A 23,032-nucleotide genomic window follows, 5' to 3' on the forward strand; every position below is an offset into this window, starting at 1 on the left:
TGAGGATGTTTGGCTTTTCCCTTTGTTTTTGAACTGTGAACGATGTTTGCCAGGTGAGTCTCCCTCTCTGGGTGGAGATCAACTCTCCTTGATGTGGATAATGGACTTAAATCAAATAATAATAGCTTGTGTACTGTCTCAGCATGACTAAATTATCTTCTTACTGTTAAATGGCCCAGATAAAAAAAATAAAATAAAATTGAAAAAACAGGCTTGGCATTGAGGCACTGAAGTTTTACGGTTTGATTTCAGTGCCTCACACCTCACTTCCACCTCTCATCCTGCACTTTTCTTGTCAATCTTCAGTATTCAATGAAGCCCAAATGTCATGAGAATTAATTACAAGACAGGAAGAATACTTTCATATCTGCAGCCCAGGGACAGAAAGAGAGAGCAAGAACTTAAGATCAATCATGTGTGTTTTAAAGATAGTGGGTTGATATCAAGAAAAACATTTTAAGTCAAGAAGCGGCATGCTACTGGATCCGCTTCAGTCAGTAAGACGGAGAACGGGGTCATACATAAAACATAGTGGATTACACGGAAAGACACTGCAGACACAGATGTGCTAACTGCAAAAACAAAAACATACTTAAACCTTACGTATGAAACACGTCAGGAATGCAAACACAAACAAAAGGCCATAAACATTTATTTGTGCGTGCACATCCACACACTCGCAAACCGTGTCTTTCTCACGTACACAGAGCTCTCTTTCTGTGCTCTTCCTTTCCTGTGAAATAATAAGCTCCACATTTCAGCGATTCGGATTTAGAGAAGTGGTTTGTAGGCAGAATTTTAAAGAGACAGAGTCAGAGAGCGTGGATAGGCAGATTTAGTGTCAGATCTATCAAAGAAAACAAAGTGGCCTTCATTTATTCATTTGATGGTGTTTTTTTTTTTATTTAACATTAACTCAAAATGATTTAATATACGGTGTAGGCATAAAGAATAGAAGTACTTAAAAAAATAAATGACTACTACTCTACTCTGTGATTTCTGTAGTCTGGTTCATACTGCATCACTCTTTCAGCCTCAGTGCATGTTCATAAGCATAAAGATGCTGACAAGCGGGGAAACATGAAGAAAATTCCCTTTTGTCATTCTTTATTGTGATTCTTATTCCAAGAATTCATTGCGGCTTGAGAAACACAGTCCCAAAGCGCAGCCACCAGCTTGGTACGTCATAACCAGCAATTTTCTCTGTAAATAGCCAATGTAGCAATTTCAGGTCCAACGGGAGGCATGATTTTCCACAGATCTGACACATCAAAGTTAGTGGAAAGGGTATGAGAAATGTACCTTACTTTTACAGCTGTTAAATTGGAGGGGGGGCGTCGTTAATGTCATGGATTGTGAAATAGAGACAGTTGTCCGTTCGCAACTCTGTCATCAGTGTTTGCATATTTTAAAAATAATCCTGATGTGAATATGAGAGAATGGTTTTGAAAATTAATTATGAGTATGAACCAAAACTGTCAGTTATTATCTCCTGTCATTTGCACTGAAATATTTATAATTCTGAAAATGAAATTGTAACAAGTAAACTGTAACTATGCTTTACGTCACTGTGGGGATATACACTCATGACTCCAGTCAATGAGGAGGACAGTGCGTAATTAATCCCAGAGAATGACCTTTGACCCTGTTACATCCTGCCCTCTGGGGCAGAGATCCCATCGCTCGATGACATCACCAGGGTGTTTTGATCATGTGGGTGACACGATCTCTGGCCATTGGTAATAAAGCAATGATGTGGGGGAAAAAAATGATGTGAAAATTATGACAATCAATCATGTGACGTAAGAACACTTCCTGTTCTCTTATATTTCAGCACATTTTCCATTTCCAAACTACAGAAAGCATCACCAACAAACACTTTTATGACGTTTATGAAGTTATTGATTTGACCTGGAAATAACTGTCGTCATTACTACTACCATAGGCATTCCAGTCACAATTCACTTGAGTGCCATGGAAAGTTCTGTCACCATAAAGGTGGTGGGGGGTCTTCTCATATGTTGACCGGTCAATCAACATATGTGTTTTTCCAGCTAAAGATAGACCATAAAGCTTTCCACAGCGTAGAGAGGAGGGTGCAGCTGCAGCATATGAGCAGCCTTTGAGGACTGTTTGTCCCTCAGGCCTCTGGTTGGAGATGACGCTGATATTCAACGAAATACTGGATCTATTGGCTCTTAATTTGTGGAAACGTGCATGAGTTTGAATGAAGGTCACTACAGTAGGTAAAACAATCAGCATCTTACTCAAAGTAACGGGCTCATGCATGAACACAGCATTATCTACTAACATTAGAAGAATGGTTAGTGAACACTGGTGAACACTGGGTTCTGAAATGTTCTTTAGGTCAAGAACACAAAATACTGTGTTTGGTCAATAATCTCTATGTAGACCAACGTTTTCTCATCAACAATTTTATTTTTAAGCCAAATTTTAACTATATTCACTCTGGAGGATTGCCTCAAGGTTCCTAAGGGTCCCCAGATCTCCCTGTGACACACATGTATTATGTATAAGCATGAGCACTATGAATAAGTCAAGGGATAAATGAATAATTATAGTTTATTTTTCCATTTCTGTTTTTGGAGCGACCTGGTTGTTAGCGCATCCTTTATCCTGGTCGAGGAGGAAAACAAACTGCTGAGACCAGCAGAGAGAGAGACAGAGAGAAAGAGAGAGAGAGAGAATGAAAAATGGAGAAGGGGAGAGAGAGAGGGGAAGAGGGAGAACAGTTGAATCCATCTCTTATTGCTATCTCTCCCTCTGGGCATTTCCCTACTGGCACAAGATATGTGGAGGCGGCAGGATTTTAAAACCTGCACTGTGCCAATGAACAGTGTGTGTGCGTGTGTGCTGTCTTTTATTTATTAGTGTGTGAGTGTACAGTGCAATCTAAACTCCTAACCCCTTCACTTTTTAACAGCCTTTTGCTAAAATCATTTAAATTATTTTTCCTCCTTATAAATCTACACTCAATACCCCATAATGACAAAGCAAAACAAAAGAATTTTAGACTTTTTTGCTAATTTAATTCAAAGAAAAAGCTGAAAAATCCCACTAACATAACTATTCAGAGCCTTTGCTATGACACTTGAAGTGTAGCTCAGGTGCCTCCCATTCCTCTTGATCATCTTTGAGATGGTCCTATACCTTGATTAGAGTCCACCTGTGGTAAATTCAACTGATTGCCCTTGATTTGGAGAGGCAAGCACCTGTCTATATAAGGTCTCACAGCTGATAAACTCAGAGCAAAAACCAAGCAATGAGGTAGAAGGAACTGCCTGAAGAGCTCAGAGACAGGACAGTGTCGAAGCAAAGATCTGGGGAAGGCTGCAAAAAAAATTGAGTTGAAAGTTCTCAGGAGCACAGTGCCCTCCATAATTCTTAAATGGAAGAAATTTGGAACAGCTAGGACTCTTCTTAGAGCTGGCTGCCAGGCTAAACTGAGCAATCAGGGGAAAAGGGCAAAAAAGCTCCTAAAGGACTCTCACACTGTGAGAAACAAGATTCTCTGCTCTGATGAAATCAAGTTTGAAACAATTTGGCCTCAATTCTAAGCGTCATGTCTGGAGAAAACCAGACATCACCTGCCCAATACCATCAGAACGGTGAAGCACGGTGGTGGCAGCGTCGTGCTGTGGGGGTGTTTTTCAGTGGCAGGGACAGGGAGACTGGGGAGGCTTGAGGGAAAACTGCACAGAGCAAAGTGCAGAGATATCCTTAATGAAAACCTGGTCCAGATCGCTCAGGACCTTAGACTGACTCAGACAAGTCAAAGCAGGGGCAGCTTAAGAACAACTCTGTGAATGTCCTTGAGTGGCCCAGCCAGAGCCCTGACTTGAACCCAATCACACATCTCTGGAGAGACCCAGAAAATGGCTGTCAACCTGGGGTATAGAGTGTAAGGGGAAAAAGCTGCAATATCAGAAAATATGCAATTGTGTGTGTGTGTGTGTGTACATGTGTGTATGTGTATGTTTATATATATATACATATATATATATATATGTCATATATCAGAGTCCCTATATTTGCACAAGCCAAAGACAAGCTTACAAGTCTGCATCAACTCATGCGTGTATGTGTGGGTGTATGTTTGCTAATGTTTGTTCCTATTTTTGTATGCTTGTTTGTGTACGTGTGCATGTGTGACTCACCGTTCTCCTCACCAGACGCTTCACAGCCATCTTCATCATCACAGTCGCTTCCACTGCCTCTGTCTGTCTGTGCGCTCCCTCCCTCCTCTTCTTCCCCTCTTCCTCTGGCTCTGCTCACCCACCCAAGCTCCACTAACAGCTCCTAAATAAAACACACACACACACGTAGAAATGTGCATGCACATTACACACACACTTCTAAAACAAAAGTTTACATGTTGTTTAATATTAAGGAATTTTTCTGATCTCAGAATGAGCCATATGAGTGCCAGAGGAGAACACGCTTCAACCCAGAGATCAAAAACATTACAACAACAGCTAATCATAAGGAGGACATGGGTCAAGTAGTAGGCTTACTTGCCTTCTTGCAAGAATTAGATGAGACAGATGACACCACCATGTCTCTGCATTAAATATGAAGCTACAGTCATCAGGTGATTAGTTTAGCTTGGCATAATAACTGGAAACCAGGTGAACAGTTAGCCTTGCTCTGTCCAAAGGTGAAAAATTTCCACCTATTAGCAACTCTAAATCTAATGAACACATTATGTCTGTATGGGCCAAAGCAGTGACTTCCAGGAGTCTTATTGTCATCAGTTTTTCTTGTTTCTTTATGCTCCATAAGAAAGCACAGACACAGTATGAGAGCAGAGTCAGTTTTCTCATCTAACCCACAGCAAAAAAAGCCGATACGTTTATTTCCTAAAATGTCAAACTATTCCTTTAATGATCATGATACCAGAGTTTTCCATCTGTAGGCACCAACGGGTCAAAAGCATGTATGCATGAACAAAAACATACAAAACACTAAAGAACAACCAAAAATTCACAGACACACACAGGTCACAGGGCAGACTAAAGAGTAATTGAGGTCATACTGTCTCCATACTCTCTACTGCTCAATTAAGTCACAGCTTAGATGTTGTGGCATGTTACATAATAGCCATGCTGGATGAACACCTCGTATCTTATACAGCTAAACTATTCAAGGATTGAAAAAACATCCACAACATTCACCTAATTTTTCAAGTTAATCCAGGGTTGTGGAATTTAACAAAAAAGGACAAGATAAACTTTTTGTCCAAGTTTGAAACAGAAAAAAAAAAAAAAAAAAAAACGCCCCAAAATTGGAGTTATTAGGTTTTCACATATACACAACGACAGCAACATATAATTGGTTCATAGCATGATGAATGTGTATTGTAGGGAGTTGAGGTGGGTAATATATAAAATCCAGCTGAGGACAGAGATAAGGCAAACAACCACCAGTTTTATAAAGGAAAAAGATGTATTGTACTGACATTTTATGTTATTTTATTTTACTCTAAGATAACAATTTTATATATACAGAGAGGACGATGCAACAAAGATTGTAAAATCCATATTAATGATTTATATGACCTTAGAAAAAGAAATCTGTCCAGCAAATTACAAACATTGCAAAGGCCAAAGTGAGAGACAATTGTTTTGGATTTTATAATTACAGCCATGTTTTTTAGAACTTAATTGTCCTGCAGGGTAAGAGTAGTTATAACAACACTCCTCCACCTCAGCTGCTTGTTGCTAGACATCCAAAATCCTGTCTGCTTTTCAGTATTTAAACACGGCTTAGCTCTGCCTTGAAAATATAATCTCTTTAAAACATAAACATGTGGTGTAAGCTATTGCAAAATGTGATGCAGTAGGCAAATATGCAAACATGTTTCTTCAGTGTTACTGAGAATGAGCAACAGTAGACAAATGTGTACATATTTATATTGCACTACATGTGTTTGACAGGATCAAGGATTAACAGTGCTATATGGAGGAGAATATGTCATCTAAGCAGTCACCATTATAACACACGTGTGTTAAACAAGTAGAGTTATTTACAGATAATTCAGCTGAACATTACTTTCTTTTATTTAGGCCACGTTATCCAAACCTAAGCATCTGTTGTTCTGCTGCTTCACTATTGAGGAATTTGGGGGAAAAAACAGAACGTGGACCTGAAAGTACAAAGTATTTCACTGACTGCTGTTTTAACTGTCTTAAAAAACCAATCAGAGACACACAGTACCTATTTTTTAAGGTGTAAGTCCCTGAAAAATAGATGCAGGGTGGATGCATAAGGAGGGACATCTGGCGTCCACCGTACAGTAGGTGTGGGGCAGCCGTGGAAACAAGGTTATTATATGACAGCATGTCCGAGGGGACACAGAGACGGACTAGACTCTTTGTGGTGATTCACCATCATATCATCGGACTGCAAATGAGGGCTGAGGGAGGACAAAAATACATTACAGCAATGTTTCCACCAGGGCTGTGTTTTCTTAATCGTGTGGAAAGGCTAGAATTTAAACAGTACTTGGGCCATGTGGCATTGAAGCTCTCCAGTGAAACCGATAGGCCCACAAATGAAATTATTCAAGGGTGGCAGCTCCAGACCGGTCTGTCCTATCTGATTAATAGCAGGAGAGAAACTTGCAGTTTATGGCTGGAGTGGGGACTTAAGGTCTTATCTTTGTTTGCATTTTACAAAAATACAAAACCTGTGCAACTGAGAACTTAAACACCTTAGTCAAAATAACGAGTGATGGAATGACAGCCATAGCAATCACTTCTCTTTGGAGCAACACAACAACTAACACTTGGAAAGTTACCATTGTTTGTTTAAGGTATTTTCTGATGAATGATGGGTAATACCTTTGCCACTTGAATGGAACGTATCAGCCAACACTGATGTAATTTGTTGTTAGTAAAAAGTCAAATATTAACAGTAACTTATTGTTCTACTACTTGGTGTGGTGGACCTCTGTAGCAGGTCTCTGTAGGCTTGGCCACATCATTACATATATACAAACGTATTAACTTATAGCATCTCATTGATCTGTGCTGGGACACAAACTGTGGTCTCCACAATGAAATTAAGCTGTGCTAAACCCCCTGCTTCCTGTAATGGCACTGTATGTTGTCATTAGAAATAAACTGTGTGCTGCATAATCAGTCAATACAAACGTCACTCCTGGGAGTACGGGGCGAGACCAAGATAAACAACAGGAAGAGCAGAATTCTTCTTCTAACGAAGCCATCCTTGGCCATGTTGTAATTTGCTGTCACTTCAGAAAAAAGGTAGATGAGGAGTGTTGAGACCATGACCCTTTCAATACAGGGGCAGCTCTCACTGGGTTGATTAGGCCCTTCCTGATTGGTTGAGAATGTACATACAAAATTTAATTGCGAGGATAAGCGAGTGGCTACAATAATAGAATCCCATTAGAGGGCAAAGCATGTGTGAAACACAACCCACCGCTGCAAAGGTCTAATTAACATGTAATACAAATTGGGACAGTGAAAGATTAGAAGAGACGGAGGGAAAGACAGAGAGAAAAACAGACCGACGAAACAAAATAATTAAAATTCCAAGGATGTTTCATCGTCCATATTTTCTCCCTCCTCTCATCCAAGCAGTGCGAGTGTGCAAATGGCACACATGACAGTCATGAATAATAATTAATAAATATAATATATAATATAATAAATGGCGAGCATTAATGTGTGTGACTCAGATGAACGGCTTCCCCCAGAGAGAGAGCACTGGAGCAGCCAGCATGAAAGAAGCACAGCCCAGGCCTTGGGTTTCCAAAGGTGACTCAAAACTTGTTTAAAGGACACAGGGATTGTTTGTGTGCACAGACTTGCATTCTCTCAGTTTGTCAAATAGATGGAGAGACAGTGCAACCCCAGAACTGAAAATAGTTTGCAATGCAGATGAGCTGTGTTGTATCTGACTTTCTCCTCTGGCTCATGTTGTTGCCTGTTAGCATTACCATAATCAATCCAACAAGTCCAAAAAACACTGATTTAACTTTTCCTATCCTCATAGTGTCACGTTAGAAGATTCACAGACCATTCAATGTTCTTTAAATCCTAAACTAACAGGGCACGTACAGGTTACATTGAATTAATGGGCCAGAGAAAGCAGATCTCATAAATAAATGATTACATGGCGCATGTGTGGTGTGCATTTGTGTATGTGGCAGGAGGGGATGCTGACTTGGCACTTCCTCCATGCAAATGTAACATGATTAATGGACTCACCACCAAAATTAGACAAAGCACAGAAAGAGCTTTAACAGCAAAAAGAGAAAAATAAACCTTAGCATGACCCATCCCATGATTTGGTATGAATATTCCATTAACACCAACAACACTTTATCAACACTTTATCAACAGAATTTATCAGGTTTTCTTGACAGATTATGATTCTTGACCTTACAACTGAGCACTCAATGACTCAATATTGAAAAAAAACTTGCTGCTCCATCAAAACATGTCTTTAGTATCCATTATTTATGTTTTATTGATTTCTTGATTCTCTGTCTTCGTCAATTTAATAATGATAGCTAAAATAAATGTTACTAGAAAAAGTATGAAGATATTCTGTTTTATTTATTCTAACAAATCCCATGAAAAGACCAAAACGAACACTGACTTGATCCCACACTCTGTGTCCAAAGCCTTAAAGCCATAATGTATCCCTCTGTGCCATAGTCATCCATTGTCGTCCAAAAAAAACACATGAAAAAACACATGAATGAGCCACATGAATGAGTGAAATATGAGCACTGTAGTTCATTTTGAAATGATTGCACATGCAGTGCCCTTCTGCAGTAAGTTCTTCCAAGCACAACAGAAAATAAAATAGCCAAACTGGATAAATTGGGAAATACTGGGAGACAGTCTAATGCTTTGTTGGTTTCGGTCTTCCATTAAATTTGCTGATAATAACAAAAATTAAGAACATTACCAGCCTTAACCTTTAATGGCCTGCTGTCATTTTTTTTTTTTTTTTGCTTTTTGTTTGGTCCCTCTCAGAGGACAGTTTTTATTTACCCTTCCTGTTTGTCTGTCTATCAACCTCTCTGACTATCTCTGAACATAGCCACATGGTCTTTAGCACAAATGATGAATCATCGCTGTGAATGACCTTGATGTATAATTTTTATGGATTATATTCATATGATTTTATGAATCATCCATGCAAATCATATCACCATATTACCACGCTGTCCAGAGCTTTGAAAGTGCTGCATAAATCCGGTTTAATTGCTGAATTAATTAATGTATCATTGCATGTTATTATCTACATCTGTTTAGAGTGCTGACATTTAAGTTTATTGGATTAAGCAGTGCTCCACATACAAGGTGATAACAGATGATTGAGAGGCAGATGAAGATGAGGAGACACACACATACACACACACACAATACCCAGACCCCCTGCAGCTAGCTCTAACAAATGTGTATCACACCTACAAATCACACTTTAGAGCAACACCAAGAGGGTGATCTTAATATTTCAGCATAATAATAACAGCAAAAGATCAAACTAACAATAGCATATCATTATTTTAAGCACATATATGAATAATTCCAACCATTAAGGGAAAGTGGAATCATTTCTGCAGAATGCTAACCACCTTCATACGTCATGGTGTCATGGCCAAACTGAGCACAGGAAATATTAATGCTCTTGCTTATTCTGACTATCCAACGCAGTAACCGATCTGCATCTCCAGATCCAAAATACAGGTTTACAGTAGAGGCTACTGAATAGCCTGCATACTGGGATAGATAAATAACCAACTCCGCAACAGATGATTACTTTCATTTTTGATTTATTTGTGCATTTTTTTTTCTCCATTAACTGTTTAGTCTATAAATTATTAGTAAAAAGTAAAAATTTCTTCTATAATTTTCCACAGCTCAGGGTGAATTTATTCAAATGTTTTTGTTTCACACTCCTAAAATCTAAATATATTGAGTTTACCATCTATATAACAAAGAGTTACACATGTCAATGCTCAAACAGGCCTTATTATTTTGAAATAGGTTATTTGGTCATTTTTTTCAATTAGGCTAATAAAAATACAGCTATTTGCAGCTGTTTAAAGATGCTTCCTTTCAAAGACTGACTTCATCATGAGAGCTACCGGGAAGATATGTTAGTTAATACATATGTCAGATATGCAATATAAGATTATGAGATATGTGAAAAGTTCGTGCTGATGCAAAGTTGACATTTGGCCTGATGGTAAAACTACAAAAAAGAAAGAAAGCGCTTGTGTCCGAATCTCAAAATATCTCTGGGGGTAACAAATTAATTCAGTAAATTTCATGACAATCTGCCCATTAGATTTCCTCTGTGTGTGTGTGTGTGTGTTTGTGTGTGTAGTGAGAAGGTGAAATTCTGAACAGATGGTGGCACCAGATGAAAGGTCAGTGGGCCACTAAATTAATCAAAAATCATCATCTGGGGACCATGAATGCATATATAAAATTAAAACAAATTAAATGAACAGTGAAAATCAGGAGTAACGTCAGTTTACCTCACTCACTAGTCATAATTTGAAGTGAGCATGTGTCTTTACCTGTGTTAGCTGCTCCAGTCTCTGTTTAGCCCCCTTCAGGGCAGGATCTGTATTGCGGACAGTCATCTCTGGGTTCTCCCTCTGGGCTTTTAAAGAGCTGCCAACCACACGACCTGCATAACTACAGGAAGACAGAACAAGAGAGAGACATACAGTACTTTCTGCCCCAGTTCTGTGTGTGTGTGTGTGTGCTGCTCTCCTGCCCCAGTTTTCCCACAGTCACTATACTAGTGTGTTCACACTGTGTTCAGACTGGATTTCATGATTGAATTCAACACACACAGACAGACAGACAGACACACACACACACACACAGTAAAATTAGTTTATTTCTGGCAAAAAAACAAAGAAGCACAGACTTAACTATGGTGACATGAGCTCATCTGCTGGCAGCTGATCACAATCTTAATCATCCTGTTTAAGTCACAGAGATTTTATTAAGGACTGATTCACGGTTATTAGTGGTTTTCAACACGGTTGCAAAAAGCTCATTGAATGTAAACTTCCCAGATGTGAAAGCAGATACCAAATGGTAATTTGTTTACATTTATGAGATTTCACTCCAGTGGATTTAAAAGTAAAATGATGTATTATTTACTCCACTGCAGTTACTGATGATCTTTCTAAATTAAAATTCTTCATACAATAGGATTCTAAAATACACAGCTGTAGCTGTAAACCACCCATGGGTATGTGGAGCATTTCCATCTGGCTTCACCTGGAAGATCTGCTGTAAAACATGTACACTGACGAACCAATAACTAAAGTCTCTGAAAGGGAGTATTTTTACTTTACTTTTATTGAGTAACATTAGTTTAAATGCATTTATATTTGTTTTAGTGCTGCATTTCAGTTGTTACTTTTTTCTGCAGTTACTTGAATATCAGGAGTTCATACTAAACCTTTTTTTTTAATGACTGAAGTGGAAAATAAAAGTCATCCCTGAGTGGGATTCTTGATCATCTCACATTTTGATGTTCCTTTCTGTAGTGGGCTTTCAGCAAGTATCACATCATTTTATCTGTGTGGGGGGTTGGAGTGGGTGGATCAAAAGGAAGATGAAGTGAGAGAAAAGCAAAAGAGAAGAAACAGCGATTCATGAGTCATATTTTTCCAAGTTTCCAAGTTACAAACCAGCTTTGCTAGCTAATACAATCAGCCACCGACTCACTAACCACTGTGTCCACACCCTCGAAAACACAAACACACTCTGGCTATGGCAACAAGGGAGAAGGACTGTGGGAACCAGAGAGCAGAGACATGGTGGGTGACTCTATAATGACTTGACTAATCTGAAGAGATGGTGAGGTGGTGAAGATCCCAGCCTCTGGAGCCATGCTTACCCAGCTGGTCTGGAATCAGAGCCCATCAGAAACTTTTGTGCAATGAATTAAGTCTCTAATTAAGTTTCACAAATGTGTGTTTTATTCTCACACGGATCGTGTTTTCATGCATACATTTCTCCTCATAAAAGGTCTTATTCGTTTCAAAGTGTTCAAGTTGGGCTTAGTCTGGTTCTTTCATGTGTTTTTGGCTTCATTAGCCTGACACTGACAATTTATGATAACTGCTCTCACAGAAGTTCTTATGAACTGTCAGAGATATGTTTTCAAATCCAGCTTTGAGCAAATTCATATTATATATGCAGCCAATCACATACAACATCAACAGATGAAGAGCTGCATGTTAAATTTAAGAGATGATGAGACTACAGATCCCCTTGAGGAAAATTAGGTCACTAGAGAAGCAAAAAATAATATGATGCAGTGGGGAAAAGAATATGGCACACAACTATAATAAAAATAATCAACAGAAAGAGAACTGAATAAAAAAATTAAACATTATACTGCTGACACGTTCAACATATTCAGTAGCCTAGAGTGGGTATGGGAAAAAATAATTACTACCAGTTTTGCTCTACTGTTTTATGATGAGATGCATTATTACTGTAATGGTGTTTCTGCTGCCAATGCAGAGAGGATTACTGGAAAAAAAACTGCCTTGTAAATGCAAAACATAATGGCTACAGGAAAAGAACAACTGATGAGGGTCTGTGTTATGTAGTGAGGATGCCCACTCCTCCTTCTGTTGAATTTCACTAAGAGATAACATGGTGGTTTGAATCAGAAGTTCCCAGGATCAGCCAAATGGCCTTGCTACTGCTCACAATAAAAGTGTCAGAATCAGCATTGGCCTGAAACACATCTCTCAAACTCAGATAGGCCAATGTGCTGACACGATAACAAGATGAACAGCAGGACATAAACTTACTTTATGACCTTTTGTGATCATAATTATTGGATCTAAAGAGAAGGGCAAGATGTCCTTTTTGCCGTCCAGCCAAGAAATTACTTTCAATACCATTTAACGAGTTTAGCTCTCTGGTTGTCGAATCTAGGAAAGCAAATGTAGCGGGAAAAAAACTGAAAAAACAAACTTTCCTCTGCTGTCCACAATGAGAGTTGATATTGGAAAGTGCCACTTGGCACACACATGCATACACTATAGTTCAACTTTGGATACTGATTAATTGATATCACCAACACAACAATAAATGGATGCACCACACATGATCAGGCAGTATTGTGCTTTTTTTCCAAATCGCTTCACATTATCTTTGTCCTCAACAAATTCTCCTGGCATCAGAAAACTCACAAAACACAAACAGCCCAAGTAACCTTTATCACACTGTAGCGCAACTATAAATGCACCTTATGGCTTCTCGCTGGAAATGTTGGCACAGTGGGCAAATTTTACACTTGCAGTTTTGACAAGTCTCTTAATAGGCTACACTGAACCAATCACTCATGGAAATGGTCAACTTGCCTCACTGTTCCTGCACAAACATTGTGTCTAAGTTGGTGCAGTGAGTTGATTTGTAAGTGGGTAAGCGGTTTACACATTTTTCTCTAATTCTTTGATCCTAACATGCTCCAGAGGAAGTTAGCCATGCTGCACAAAACAAAGTGAGAAAGCCTGGGTTAAGCCTCAAGTTAGCTGTCTAACCCACTAATCTTACTTCATGGGACAGACCATATCTCATGGATCTCTTTTGTATTGCCTCATAAACAAAAGGAACATTTCAAATACTATTACCATGGAAACAGCTTATATTGGTTATAAAGGTGCACCAGTGAACAGCAAAAGATCATAAGGTGCAGGCTGATCTATGTGTATACAAGGAATGCACCACTGCTCTTACTCTATGTCTGGGATTATAGAGTATGGCTGATAAAAAATGATATGATATTGCATGCACTGACATGCCCAAAACATAATGATTGAGTATTACATATAATAACAGGATACTGGTGCACATGTAGATGCATTAACCTATGTGATAAAAGGCTCAGCAGAACCTCCTGAACTGATTTATAAAATCCAAGCCAATAGAAAGAGGAAAATGTGAGGGCAAAAGAGGAGGTAGAGAAGGACATGACACGAGGAGGGTGAGGGTGGAAGATGAAAAAAAAAAAAGAAATAAAAGCTCAATTGTAAACCACAGTCTGTGCCCCAGGGGGAAATCCCAAGATTCCTCAGACTCCAGCAAAGATTTCAGAGATCAGTCTCACCACCACACATCTAATGAATTTGCTACAGACACAAGATTGTCAACATCTAACAAATATTCTGGCAAATATCATGTTTTCCTTTATCATCATTAAAGCTGGGAATGTGCTCTGCTTCACTGGTAACAATGCAGCCAAGACTGACAGGCAATTGATATGACCTTTATTTATGCAAGGTTGGCTGGACATTCTTGCTCTTTTACCGCAGCACCCTGTTTACAGTCAGACACAAACAAAACAAAATCATCAGAAGGATTAGTCAAATAATTACAGGAAGGTATGAGGCAGTTATTAAGAATTGCTTTGAAGTAACACACAGGAATGAAATGTTTGGATTCTTATGTGGTTTTGCACATTTTAAGACCAGTGTACTAACTCTAAAGCAGAGTCTTCTTCAAGAGCATTAAAATATATATACAAGATAGTAATTTTCCAAGAAGACATTTGTAGTTAAATAAACACCAATAGTTATTATATCTCTCAGTAAAGGAACATCAACTGACCTAATTGTGAAAAATGCAGTGGTGAGAATTGTAATTATCTCCAGTAATGAATCCAAGAGCTTACTGGTAAATGGAATCTAGGGACCTAAAGGTGAATGCAGGAGAATGTACATAAACTACAAGAATATTTTTCTCAGATATTTCTGCAAGTCAGGCTCTTCTTGCAGTTTACAAACAAGTGTTTTCTATATTTAAATGTAAATTTCTCCGAGAGATATTTATTATTCAGATTTATATTCTATGACCTTCTCAATATTAAAACCCAGTTGCAGTGGAGACATGGAAATTACTGTAATATACATCTCTGGATCTTGAGAACAGCAAGAATTTTGTTGTATTTGCATTAAATGTTTTTATGGGTAAAAAATGTATTGCTTGCATATATTGCATTTGACAGTTAAGCATGGAACAACAACATTTATTCATAAATGGTGAACAGATAAGGGCTGGAATTGTCTAAAACAGTAATTAAATAATATAAACTAAGGTAACTGCTGAGATGGGCTTACGATTGGCTGTTAAAAACAAGACTGACATGCGGTTCTCTAAGGGGGTTACCATCAGCTTTTATTGATCAACAATTCAAGGATAGATGACAGGCAGGACAACTCTTGAGGTCACTGCAATTTCCACTGCAAATGCAGAGGGACCATATGAGCCAATTTCCATAACTATGACTTTGCAAGATGTAGTGAAAGATCAATTATTTATGAACCAATCTCTGTAATGATTGATGCGATAGAAGGATGAAGACATGATTTGTTTCACCCTCTAACATCTACAGCCTGGAGGGTTTTAAACAGTTTAAAGCTGAAAAAGGGACACAGACCCAGGGTGGCTGTTTCCAACTCATAGCTGTTTGCAGGATGAGAGATTCTTAAAATACCCTGCCAGCAGCAGCAAAACATCTGTTCAATGTGTAATGTTTAACAGGCATCAGTTTTACTGAGGCTGGAGGTGATGGGGTGGTGGCTTTACTTATTTTCATTTGCTGGCAGTTTTTGATATTGTTAAGTTCAAAATAAAGGAGTAAATTCAAGAAGAATGAGCAAATAAATTCAAGTTCCACAGAAATGTAATAAATGGACATCAGATACTTTGCCTCTTTCATCAAAGTGGTACCAAAAAATACGACACATGGCAGGAATGATAAAGAGAGAATATTCTTTGCAAAGGATACCGAAGCCTGTAATTATCATTTGGCAGATGCACAAATCTTCTTCTTCTTCAGTTTGAGTAATAAATCTCACCTTGTGGATTCTGCTTTATATTCAAGTGGAGAAGAAGGAATCAACAGCATCTGCACATCTAAAGCATTTTCTCATGTCCAGTGCCTGCTGTCCTGCTGAAAGTATTGGAAGCTGTCAGTGATGTGAATGAGCTATTGGCCAGACTACAGAGTGTCGGGCTGCTCTGTCTGTTTGACACCAGATGATAACATTGCAGAATGTGTGCTGCAGATGACACAAAGAGGTGTGACTGTGAGTGACACTTAATAAGATCTGGAGGACGACAGACATAAATCACTGGTACCAATGCTGCTCTGTTGTTGCCCTCGGTTACTGCAGGGTTGCTAACGGTAACACACAAAGAGGTCCTTCTGTCTCATTCCTGCACCAAACCTTTAAAGCATCCGTGGCATGCACGAAAACACACATGCACGCTCGTACGAAGACAGTGAAAATGAAATTACCTGATAGAGATCTGAAGGGAAAGAGGTGTGTAATTTTCACCACCTCAGTTGTAAATCTACATACATTCCTGTGGAGACATTAATATAGCTCTGTCACTATTACACACCCACGCTGTCACTATTAAATTTCATATATATAATATTTTTACTTGAACCTGAAAATAATAAAAAAGTTTGAGGATTCATAAAAAAATTAAAAACAAAAGAAGTTATGTTGTTTAAAATGAAGAGGAAATATTTATGATTCTGCTCTATTCTGCAATCAAGTTTAAGCAAATTCGGAGCTTTGACTTAACTCCTCTGTAGAACAGATCAAATTTCCTTGAGTTGGATCCTCTCCATTGAAGCATGGCTTCAGATGACACTCTGATGACACTCAGATGGATTTGATCTGCTCATCAGAGGCTCGTTCAAGTTACTCAACTTGCAGCCAGTTTTCACCTGTTATAAACAAGGCTGTGCCTCAAGTTTCCAGCAGATCATTGCTCACTACGTAGCTCTGTGATTGTAGGAAAATGGCATTAGAACTAAGTGAAAGTGTCAAAAGATGCTGTTGTACAAAGAGGGGCTTTCTCAGTGTCAAGTCATGGCTAGACTTAAGGTTTCCAAGGAGGCAGTGCACAGAACTCTAAAACGCTTTACAGAAACTGGATCAGTTGTATCCAAAGCACGATCAAACAGAACAAACGTGACCACACCATCAGAAGATCAATACATCAAGCTCAGTTCCCTGAGAGATAGAAAAACTTCATCACAGATACAGAACTTGCTAAATAAAGATCGCAAGACTCCAATTAGGGTAAGTACTGTCAAAAGAAGGCTGTCTTGTACTGGTCTCAGAGGATGAATAGCAGTTTCTAGACCACTTCTCAGGAGGCGAGACAAGGCCAAACACTTCAGGTGGGCTAAGAAATACCAGCATTTCACAGTGGATGACTAGAAAAAAGGTTTGATATGATTCTGCAGTGCATCAAATCAATGAACCGATGAAACATGGTGGTGGGAATATTCAGGTCTGGGGGTTTTATGCCTTCTCTGCAGTTGGACACCTGCACTGAACTGACTACACCCTGACCAAGAAGAACTACCACTCCGTTCTTCAGAGACATGATTTACCCTCCAGTTTATATCTTTGTTGAGAAGGATTCAGACTGCAGCAGGATAATGACCCCAAACACACTTCAAAGCTTTGTAAGAACATCTACACACACACACACACTGGCTTATACCCGTACCACTGGAACCAGATGTGAAAGTGATATACTGTCTGTTGAACAAACTGCACTGCACAGTCTCACTTTCTCAATCCTCCCTATATTCCTCTACATCCAATCTGAACAATTCTTTCTCTTTCTTTTACCAGCACTTCCTGACTCATTGCGTTGGTCATGGCCGATGTACAAGATATTCATGCAAAAAATACACAAAACACAATAAAAAAAATTGGGTGTGGCAGGCCTTCAGTGGTGGAAGCCGACTTACAGTCTGGCTACTTAGGATGGTGATAAGATGCTTCCCTCTTTTGGAGAAACTCTGCTATTACAGCAGTTACCTTAGTTTATATTATTTAATTACTGTTCAATTCAAGCACTGCTATACCAGATAACTCTGTCTAAATAGCTGCATAACACACATCTTAAAAAACACTTAACTATAACTGTTATAAATATACCAGCACTGTTACGCTATATCAATATATTCTCATGCTGTACTATTATCTTGTTCAGAGGCCAGTCAATCAAGAGGTCAAATACATAATCAGAGCTCTACTGCTAATTGTGCACACACACACACACACACACACACACACACACACACACACACACACACACACACACACACACACACAGGAATCATTTCATTTCTACCATTTGCCTCCGTTCTTGATTTCAATCTGACACATTCATAGAGGGAAAAATTGCTGCTGTAAATTAAATGTGGACTGTGACATTGAGCAATAAAGGATGAATAGGAAACTGCTCAGGACAACTGTTACTTTAAATGTCATGATCTGAATTCCTTTTCATATTAGGTAGAACTGTAAGTACTGAGTTTGAATTATGGTTTTTGGGAGAGCTATTGTCTCTATAATATGATGACTCTGGATCATATGTACCAATATGAGACTATTTCTCAAAATAAAATTATTATACATGCCACACGATGTAATTTAAAAGATTATTCTGAAAAATAAAAAAACTTTATCTGAATATTATATATGTGTATATGTGTAATGAACTACTGTCATCTTACTTTGTGCTCTGCTCTGTGAGCTTGAGAGCCCTGCCTGTGTGAGTCTGTGTGTAAGTGGATAGGGTAGAACGGCCTGGAGTGACTGGAGGATAGTCTGCTGCCAGTTGGGTCCTGCGATCACCTTAGTTTATACATGGCTTTGGGCTGTCAGTTTGAGTTGGCAGCTAATAGCAGGATTTACTCACTGGTCTCCAAATTGTTAGGTTGTTCAAGGCTGCTTGTTGGTAGATGTCTTCCAAGAGTCATCAAGTTGTTAAATATTATAAATATGGCAACCACAGATTGTATTTGTAAATTGTATAAGACTGTCTGGAGTTAGTTTAGATAAAATTCCTGCAAGAAGATGTTTAGGATGCCCTTAGGAATAAATGTTTCTACTACATAATTCCAGGCTGTCAAGGCTTGACTTAGAGATGACGGAGGAAATTAGATCTCTGTTGCACTCTTATTTCCCTCGACAGAGGTGTGACCATCTTCATCATCATGCTAGTTCGTAACCCAGAAGAAAGAGGACCTTATAATCTGCTCTCCTCTCCTTTAACATCCACTCTTAAGACTTCCTCGTCATGCTGTGTGTTTTGCCGCCTCTTTCTCTATCACACACACACACACACACTCTCACCAACACAGACATTTGTAAGTGAAGTGGGTCAGAGGGCGGAGGAGATGAATGGCGGTCTGAATAGAAGGATGGAGAGATGAATGGATGGCTGAATTAATGAATGAATGGGTGGATGGATAGATAGAAGAGAGAAGAAGATGTAAAGAGGTCAGAGAGGCACAGACTGGCTGCTCTCCAACACAGGCCAAGTGCAACATCTCTTCTAACCTCAACCACACACTTCACAGTCGATAGTCTGAGCATGTCTGAATATTTTACCTCAAGTCTTGTTCATGTTTAGAAACATCACCTTACTGACATACAAAATTAAAAATAAAGAGGGGATTTCTGATTTGGTGTGGACTGAATGCAAATAGGGAAGGAAACCGACACTGACATTATAAGACCAGTGATGATTCTTGGGGTTTAAGATGCAACATGCACAAAACTGCAAAATGTATAACGGGCAGTTAATTAAATGATACCAGTGACACATGGGAAGTTCACCAACTAGACACTTTTTAACCTGGATTCAGACTTAATAGCTAAGAACAGACCTCAAAAGAAATAAATCAAATAAAAAAATAAAACGGACCTACTTTTCATAAGAAACTGCTTTAGAGCACCAGGCCACCTGATAGATAGATTCTAGATAAACCACAGCTCCTCTCTCAGAGACAACGCTTTGTTTAATACAACTTTTCAGGCAGAAACAGCAGGTCATTAACAATTTAATCACACCTCATTTCTCAATAACTACTCTACTGTGTGGCAGTGTTTTGGCTGAATACGATAAACTGCTTCTTTGGGGTACAAATGCTTCAGCAGCTCACTTCTTTGACTTAAGCCAAAGTGAGCTGAGATAACTTAAGAGACTAAGATACCAACTGAAGCTGTTTGCATTCAACTACAACACTGAAGGTTTAATCATGTGCATTTCCTCATCTATAACAATAATCTAATAATAATAATCTATAATTATATTATATTATAATATATATACATTAAGTATACAGTATATTACAATGTATATAAGTAATTTATTTTATACATGTCTACGATGTTTATTATGGAATGTGTTACTGAGTGTAGAATGTGGGTCCTTCTGAGTTAAGCCATATATTTAAAGGGGGTCCTGCTCCACTTCTCTTACAATATCAACCGACACAAAATGACAAACAAAATGGCAGAAACCATTAAATACAAGGTTTACTGGCCTTCACTGTAGCACTGATAGTGACAAAGCAAAGTGTGTGTGTGTGTGTGTGTGTGTGTGTGTTTGTGTAGGATGTCCTTGCAAGGCTACATGGCCTGTTTCATATGGTCGATAGACCATTAATGGAAAACCTTCTCCATCACAACAAGCAATTCCCTACTGAGATGGATAGAACTTAATGTGTGTGTCTGTGTGTGCGTATGTGTGAGTGTGTGTGTTGGATAAGGCTGTGAGATGTCAGACGAGCACAATCATCCCATATTATGTGTGTATTGCAGAGTCTGTGTTGGTACGTGTTAGTGTGTTAGTTGGTGTGTGTGTGTCTGTGTGTCTGTGTGTAGGGGTGTGTGTGAGTGTGAGTGTGAGTGTGTGTGTGTGTGTGTGAGTGCTCATTTGTCTTGTTACCAGTTTAAGCTGCCAATGTAATCACCATGAGAAAGACTCTGGAAACAAACTCTCTAACCTTCACAAGCCTGTCACCCCCCTGCCCTGGCAACTATTAGGGGCCACACACACACATGCACACACAGACAAACACGCACATACGTGCATGCACACACACACATTCTCATGTGCTGCACTTTTGTACCTTTTTAATCTAAAAATTATTCTATTCATTTCTAGCTCTTAATGCTCAAACAGTTCTGTTTCACATAAATGTAGAAAACAAAAACACACTGGATGGAAGTTGAACTTCTCAACAAAAAATCTGGAGATTTCACATTGATATCAGCTTTAAAGTAACAAAAATATAACTTACACCAGTAAAATGCAGTTGAGTAGATGTAAAATCCCAAGTGGCACTTTATGTCTTTCTCACACAACTACTAGATTGTCATTTGACCACAAATTGTAACTGGATGCTACAGTATATTGGAATAAAGACATCCCCTACTGTACATAAATACTGCTATAATATGCTACAGGGTCTGAGCAACTGGAAGCACAGCGAGACAAGGCTAAATACTGTAGCATCGCTATATTCTGTGACAAATTAACTAAGCACCACCTTGGATTTTACAGGGCCCCCACTGTACTGCACAGGCCTTAAATTTCAGCCCAAGCCTGATCCAGGCCCAACAGCTGAAGAAGTCTTCATGCCCACACCTGGCCCAGCATCCAAAGCTATTATTTTTACAGCTCTTCATTAGAGTTTTCATCGTTTGGAACTTTATGAGCATTAAATGCCAGAAAGTCCTTGTCACTACTCGAGTAGTGGTCTAGGACCACATACTGTGTCTGAGCAACTGTTCTACATGTCTGGAGTACGGTAGGCCCTTCCTGGGAAAATTATTTTGCTACAAAGTAATGAATGCTATTCAACACACATACCTCTCTGCAACGTCTTGGCCACTCCAGCATGTGTGCTGCTCAACCTCCATCTCACTCTCACAAAGCATCTCTGGCAGCTCAGAGAAAAACCACTGGTACCGCTGGATAGAGCCCTCAAACTCCCTGAAAGAGAGAGAAAGAGGGAGAGAGATTAGCACAGCTGAATGCTTGGATTGTTGTAAGGAAGAATAAGACCAATGTATATGTTTTTATTTGTTCCAATTCCACTGCTAGAATTTATGAATTTCCCTTGGGGATGACTAAAGTATCTATCTATCTATCTATCTATATCTATCTCAGGTTTTATTTTCTCAGAGTGACACTTGGAAAATGGCAATATGGCAATATATAAATTCAACATAAAATTTATAAAGAGGTTGTATTACTCAAATTGCAGTTAAAGCAATTAAAAGTTCACTGACTGTTTAGCCGTGACTACCATTACTAATAAATGGACAGGATGGAGTAAATGACTGCTGAAAAACACAGGAACGGGCATTAACAAGTGATTAGTCATTTTGCTTCTTGATTATGGACGAGGGCATGGGATGGTGCTTCTGACAATAATAATTAAAAGTGCAGCTGATGGAGATTAATTTACCTAGACAGTTTCTTCAGGCTTTGACTCTTGTCACCTCTGGAACCTTTAAGAGGAAACAGCCTAGTGGAATACAAATACACACACACACATAAACACACGCACACACACACACACAAAAAAAATCTGAATTGATTTTCTTCTGCTGTGACTCAAGGTTCAAACTAAAAAGAGTCTCTATGCTATCTCCCTGCTCACCGATTTAATTCACCTACAGTGACACATTTCTAACCGTAAATTGCCCCAGATACATTTCATCAGAAGTAACTCACCTCCGGGATTTCCGCTGCAGACGCTGATGAGCAGCAGGGCCCGCCGAGGGAGGTGAAGTCACAGATGACTTCTCTGAGGTTAGTGATGTAGCAGGAGTCACCGTGGTTGTAATATGGGAGGCGGTGGGGTTTGCACTCGACATCAAGGGACCAGCTGCCTGGGGACCGCAGACCTTCTCTACCTGAGGAGGAGACAGTTTGCATGGTGGTATTTTGAAAAGACTCATGATGGGGCTGCCCCTCAAAGAAAAGAAAAGTGATGCACATGGAATATCTCAAACAGCGGTTTAGGTTTGTTTAGACTGACTTGGTTTTTCTTTTTAAGTAGATTCACTGAAATTTGCACTTGGAGAAGCAGAGACTTGATGTTTCAACATCTATTAGTAGCTTTTTAGAACTCTCTG

General features: G+C 39.0%; 1 protein-coding gene across 1 annotated transcript in view; it reads right to left on the reverse strand.

The window, feature by feature from the left end:
* Nucleotides 1-23,032, reverse strand: part of LOC121183622 (glypican-5-like) — a 45,676-nt gene that overhangs the window by 11,874 nt on the left and 10,770 nt on the right. The window contains exons 5-9 of the mRNA XM_041040771.1: nucleotides 22,629-22,810; nucleotides 22,360-22,419; nucleotides 21,759-21,881; nucleotides 10,592-10,712; nucleotides 4,179-4,320 (exon numbers count right to left, since the gene is read on the reverse strand). Coding sequence (XP_040896705.1) covers nucleotides 4,179-4,320; nucleotides 10,592-10,712; nucleotides 21,759-21,881; nucleotides 22,360-22,419; nucleotides 22,629-22,810 — 628 coding nt within the window. The remainder of the gene's footprint in view (nucleotides 1-4,178; nucleotides 4,321-10,591; nucleotides 10,713-21,758; nucleotides 21,882-22,359; nucleotides 22,420-22,628; nucleotides 22,811-23,032) is intronic.

Source organism: Toxotes jaculatrix, chromosome 6 (genome assembly GCF_017976425.1).
Source record: "Toxotes jaculatrix isolate fToxJac2 chromosome 6, fToxJac2.pri, whole genome shotgun sequence".
Classification (NCBI taxonomy): domain Eukaryota; kingdom Metazoa; phylum Chordata; class Actinopteri; family Toxotidae; genus Toxotes; species Toxotes jaculatrix.